General features: G+C 51.5%; 1 protein-coding gene across 1 annotated transcript in view; it reads right to left on the bottom strand.

Annotated features, from left to right (window-relative positions):
* Positions 1 to 5,574, bottom strand: part of LOC138749033 (phosphomannomutase 1) — a 16,896-nt gene extending 11,322 nt beyond the window's left edge. Inside the window, 1 exon segment of the mRNA XM_069910061.1 lies at positions 5,105 to 5,574. Coding sequence (XP_069766162.1) covers positions 5,105 to 5,194 — 90 coding nt within the window. The 5' untranslated portion in view covers positions 5,195 to 5,574.
* Positions 5,575 to 5,864: the final 290 nt, after the last annotated feature.

Genomic DNA, 5,864 nt, shown 5'->3' on the forward strand with positions numbered 1-5,864 from the left:
TGAGATTGACATTTTTCTTGATTAGCCAGAGCCTCAGAGGTTATGGAGAGAAGGCGGGCCAGTGGGAAATGGATCAGTTCATGATTAAATGGTGGGGCAGTCTCTATAGGCTGAATGGCCTATTTCTGCTCCTATATCTTTTGGTGTAAAACTAGCTCCGTTAACAATATGTTTGTCAGCTGAATGAGAATCTAGGAATGTCAGACCCCAGTGAAATCAACTGTGAGTGTGGGAATGGGGGCTCAGAACGGTGTGTGGAGGCTGGAGAACTGACTGGGAGTGGGAGCAGTTCACAGACATGCTGGAGAAACTCAGCAGGTCACAACACCACCCATAGGAAGTACTTCTCGTTTATCTCCCATGAGAACTGAAGGTTCTAGTGAATGAAACAGATTATGGTAAAGATTACTCCCCCCTCCCCCACCAATGATCTACCGGGATTGTTGTCTAAAGATCATTGAGGACCCTTTCCACCCTGCACATAGGTTCTCTCAGCTGTTCCTGCTGGGGAAGGGATCCAGGAGGATCAGAGCCAGCACCACCAGGCTGAGGAACAGCTTCTTCCCACGGGCAGTGAGAATGCTGAACGACCAGAGGATCTGCTTACACGAATCACCTGAAACTCTCATATTCATGAAACTATATTCATGAACATGCGCATGCACTGTTCTCACTGCTGCCTTCAGGAAAGAGGTATCGGTGCCACAAGACTCGCACCACCAGGTTCAGGAACAGCTGCTCCCCCTCCACCATCAGACTCCTCAACGACCAACTCAATCGGGGACTCATTTAAGGACTCTTATTTGTACACTTGATTTTTAAAATTCTCTCTGTATTGCAGTTTATTTACATTCGTTATCTGTTTACTTTTCTTAATTTGTTTACCTGTATACCACATTCAGTTTTTTTTGGCACTACCAATTAGTGGTAATTCTGCCTGGCTCTCAGGGTTGTATGTGATGCCATGTATGTACTCTGACAATAAATCTGAATACTTGTCCTGCATGTGTGTGTGTGTGTGTGTGTGTGCGCGTGCGTGATTTGCCCCGAGGACTGGAGAACACTCTTTCATTGGGTTGTACTTGTACAATTGAATGACAATAAACTTGACTTTGTGGAGTTGCTGATCCAGATTTCTGAATGGTTGAGCTACAGATTTCCACAGTTTTACTGGTAAGACACCACAACTAGCAGGTAGTTCCAATAAACCCCTCACCCCAGTCCCCAAGAGTTCCTGGTGGGGCGCAGGGATGAGGAGAGTTGCTTGATCAGGCAAAGGCTCGAAACATTCCACTACCCTCACAGACAATGGTGCAGGCCTGGTCTCTAGGGGTTAAACTGAAAGCAGCTGACAAGATAACAGGCATTGCCAGCTCTGGACAGTTGGAGTTTACTGCAGTGTGTAACACATTCCCATGTGACTGGGATGCAGCCTGTCCTTGCGCAAGGTCTGTGTTCAATGGCAGCATGTCCCCAAATCCTGCCCAAGTGGAAGTTTTCCGAGACCAGCTCCTGCACTCAATCCTCCCTCCATCCCTTGCTCACTGTCCCTTCTTGTACCCCTCTCCTCATGCCCCCCTCTTCCTCTCCCCTACTTTCAGATCCCCTTGCCCCTTTTATCCCTCCCTCTTCTATCACTCTTTCCCTTTACCTGTTTCTCTCTTTTCCTTGTCCCCTCTCTCTAGCCCCTTTATGTCCCTTTCCTTTGGCTCAGCTTGGTTTGCACAACATCGTGGGTCGAAGGATCTGTGATGTTCTGTGTTCATAATCAATCTCTCTTCTTTCTCTCTCTCTCTCTCCCCTCTCTCTCTTCCTCTCCTTTCTCTCCCTCAGCAACACAAAGGGCAACAGATCTGCCCACCCATGAATCTGTCCCAGTCACCTATCGCATCTTGGGAATCAATGAAACGGATTCCTTACCCCAAAGGCACTGCTGTGGCCAAAAATGTGATGGACAAAGAGAATTTCCTGCACTAGGAGACATTGACCCTGTCGTTATTCGGTTTCCACCCTTTGTAACCCTCAATCTGTCCAGCGCTAAATTGGCCAACAGTGTAGTTAGACCAGTGAACCAATGCCTGACCACCATGGTGACCTTTGTACTATTTATAACCAGGTCTCCAGCCTTGGGTTGGGAACGAATTTGGAAGATCCATATTTCCACCCTGATACAGAAGGTGGTCATTTACTCCATCAAGTTTATCGTCATCTGATTGAACAAGTACGACCCGGCGAAACATTGCTCTCTAGTCCTCGATGCTAAACACACAGGCAGACAAATGAAACATATGCAGTACGTATGTACATACAAATAAATAAAAACACACAATGCTGGAGAGACTCAGCAGGTCAGTGTCCTTTATGTAGCAAAGGCAGAGATACAGAACTGACGCTTCGGGCTTGAGCCCCTCATCAAAGTATGAGAAAATGCCAGTGAGCGTCGAAATAGAGGTGGAGAAGGGAGGGAGGCGACAGCAGCACTGAGGGAGAGGAGGGTGGAAAGGCAGGGCTGCGTAGGTGAATGAAGTGGAAAGGCAAGAAATGGGGGAAGGGGAAGAAAAGGCAGCAGGTTTAATGGAAAGCAGTGAAGTCAATAGGTGCTTTTAAGCTGCAGCACCTGGGCAGCCCTCCTGGGACCCAGGTGTGAGTAGTGGAGCAAAAGTGTCTCCAGCACCTTTTAAGCTGAGGGTGGAGGGATTGGCCCCAGTAAATTGCCAACCAGGCGATTGAAGGGGTTCCTGCCCCCGTGTTGATGCAGTAAGTGACACGTCCCACAAACTAGTCTACCCTGCCCCCATCAGCTGTCAGTCTCCCTCCCATCATCAATTGTGCTCCCCCCCACAGCAGCGACCCCACTGCCCTTCCCCACGACATCGACCTCTCCCCCCATGGCAGTGATCTCTCACCCCTCCCCCCCCCACCGCCTGGCTATGACCCCTCTCTACCCCCAATCACTGCAGACACTTCAGTAGGGGATTCCCTGTGACACCAGCACCAGGTTGGCCATTTTGCTGTTCAAGCAACCGGTTGACACGAACTTGTTAAGTTTAACTGGGTTCCCTGACTACCTCCGAGGGAAAATAAGGTGTTGTTCCTCCAATCTGCAGTGGTCAGGGTGGGACAGTACAAAAGGTCACGGCCAGACGCGAGTGTGGGAGTGTGGCTCGGAATTGAAGTGATTGGTCACTGGGAGGTCGCTGTATTTGCGGATGGAGAGGAGGTGCCGAACGAAGCGATCTCCCAGTCTCTCCAATGTAGAGAAGGCCATAAATGGTGCTTCGCTCAGCACCACCGCTCCATTCGCAACCAGTGACCTGGCCAACAGATTCCTGAATAATCAATGAACCAAAGACATTGCCTTACTTTTCGTGCACTATTTTTTTTAAATGGTAATGTTATAAGATGGTTATTATATGAATGTTTGCTCTATGACGCTGCCACAAAATACCGAATTTTATGACTTGTTCTTGACAATAAATCCTGATTCTGATAAATTATTTTCAAAGATTAAACCATTCAAAGTCTTTTCCCGTCTTTAGTTTTGCATCCATTAATTCCTATCACTGAACATTGCTACATTAATCACTATTTACACCATTCCCACCCCTGTTACTCCCCCCACTTGGATGAGGGGCTTCCCCTCTGTCTCAGCCCCTCAGTGCCCAGTAATGGGAGGACTCTAGACTGGGGTCTTTCCCCACAGAGCCCTCACCAAGCCTGTGTGTCCCTCAGCACGACCTCTGGACTCATTCCACAAACAAAGGGTCACTCACTGTAACAGCATTCAAACTAACCAATAGGCACTCAATACCAAAATGAGTCACCAACCACTGAGCAGGGAAGGGGAACACACTACTGTCCACCTCAGTAGTGTGGGTGGAAGGAGTAAATAGCTTCTTCACAGGAAGAACATCTGTAGTGACATGAGCTGGGACAAGAAAGTCCACCAGTCCCCTACTTCCTTAGAAATCCAAGTTGTGCAGCATGTCCCCCATCACTCAATAACTTCTACCAATGAAAGCACTCATTCATTTTTAAAAAAAATTTAGACCAACGGCACTGTAACAGGCTCTTTCAGCCCACGAGTCTGTGCTGCCCAATTAAACCTACAACCCCCGCCCCCCCGGTACATTTTGAGGTGGGAGGAAACCGGAGCCCTGGGGAAAACCCTCGAAGACACGGGATAAAGAACAAACTCCTTACAGACAGTGCGGGATTCTAACCCGGTCCTGATCGCTGGTGCTGTAAAGGTGTTGCCCTAACCGCTACTCCAACCATGTTGCACTTGCTGAATATATCGCACGGGGGTGGCTCAGCTCAAGGTCGTAAGGTCCTACGGAAGGTGGGTGGATACAGCCCAGAACACAATGCAAATTGCCCTCCACTCTGCGCGACATCTCCGGCTGCCTATGAACCGCAGGCAACTCCTGTCGTGCAACAATCTCTTCCTCTTCCCATCACAGAGAAGGCCCAAGTGCGGGAAAGCACGCTCGAACAGGCTTACACAGTTTTCTCAGCCACAGCTATCAGCTCCTGAATGAACCCCTACAATGTCACCATGCTTGCCTTGAGTTGAACTTTCTTTTAATTATTTAGTTAAAAAAAATTATTTACAGCTTGGTAGAAGCCAATTCTGGCCATAGAGCAAAGAGAAAGGGACATCACCAACGTTTTGGGCTGGAGCCCTTTATCAGGCTATGAGTCTGAACTAGGAGCCTGTCTACATTTTGCTCTGACCTCAAGTCCCAAACGTTGGTTCTGTCCCTTTCTCTTTGCTGGATAAAGGACACAGTTTGACCTGCTGAGTTTCTCCAGCATCGTGTTTTTACTTCAACCACAGGGTCTGCAGACTTTAGCTCATTGCATATTTTTTTCTGACTGAACAAGATTGAATTTTGAAAGAAACCGCTCAGTCCAGGAGACAAGGACAGCAGGACCTTGGATGAGCCGAAGAACCTGGTCAGGGGCCAGCTTTGAGCATTAGTTCTTGGCCATGGGCTTCCCATGTCAAAGGTCCTGCGCTGCCCACCAGGCTCCAAGCCCTGTCACCACGTTCACCGTGTCCCGGGTGCAGCCCCCGCAGCAGCGAGAGGCCGCCGCTTACCTGCCTGGCCGGAGTGAGGGTCCCGTCCACGTCAAAGAGGCAGAGAGTGTGCGAGTCGGGCCGGCTCTCAGCCATCGCTGCCGGCCGCATCAGCCCGACACCGCCCACCAGCCGAGCAGGAAGGGGCTTTGAAACGCTGACGCGAGCGATCACATGCCGAGCTGGGCAAGTGGTTGGAGGCACGTACGGAGTGTGTCGGCGGGGCAGGGAGGGTCCCGGGAGGGAGGGGCAGGGAGCAAGGGTACCCGGGTGGGGTGGGGGGGGGGAGGAGATGAAGGAGGTGAGGGAAGAGGGAGGGTGCCAGGGGGGGGGGGGGGGGAAAGAATGGGGGGAGGAAGGGGGAGGGTGCCCGGGTGGGGGGGAGAAGGAAGAGGGAGGGTCCCGGGAGCGAGGGTCCAAGCACTGCCCTGCCGGCACTGCCCGCCGTCTCCTTTGTGGGGGGGTGGGGGGGGGGGGGGAAGAGGGAGGGTGCCGGGAGCGAGGGTCCAAGCACTGCCCTGACGGCACTGCCGCCGTCTCCTTTGTGGGGGGGTGGGGGGGGAGAAGGAAGAGGGAGGGTGCCGGGAGCGAGGGTCCAAGCACTGCCCTGCCGGCACTGCCCGCCGTCTCCTTTGGGGGAGGGGGGGGGAGAGGGAGGGTGCCGGGAGCGAGGGTCCAAGCACTGCCCTGCCGGCACTGCCCGCCCTCCTTTGAGTTAACACGCGGTGGAGCGAGTTTTCCGGAATATCAAACTCCTCTTTATTCCGAGAGGTGGTGTCTT

Source organism: Narcine bancroftii, chromosome 13, assembly GCF_036971445.1.
Source record: "Narcine bancroftii isolate sNarBan1 chromosome 13, sNarBan1.hap1, whole genome shotgun sequence".
In the NCBI taxonomy this organism is placed as follows: Eukaryota; Metazoa; Chordata; class Chondrichthyes; order Torpediniformes; family Narcinidae; genus Narcine; species Narcine bancroftii.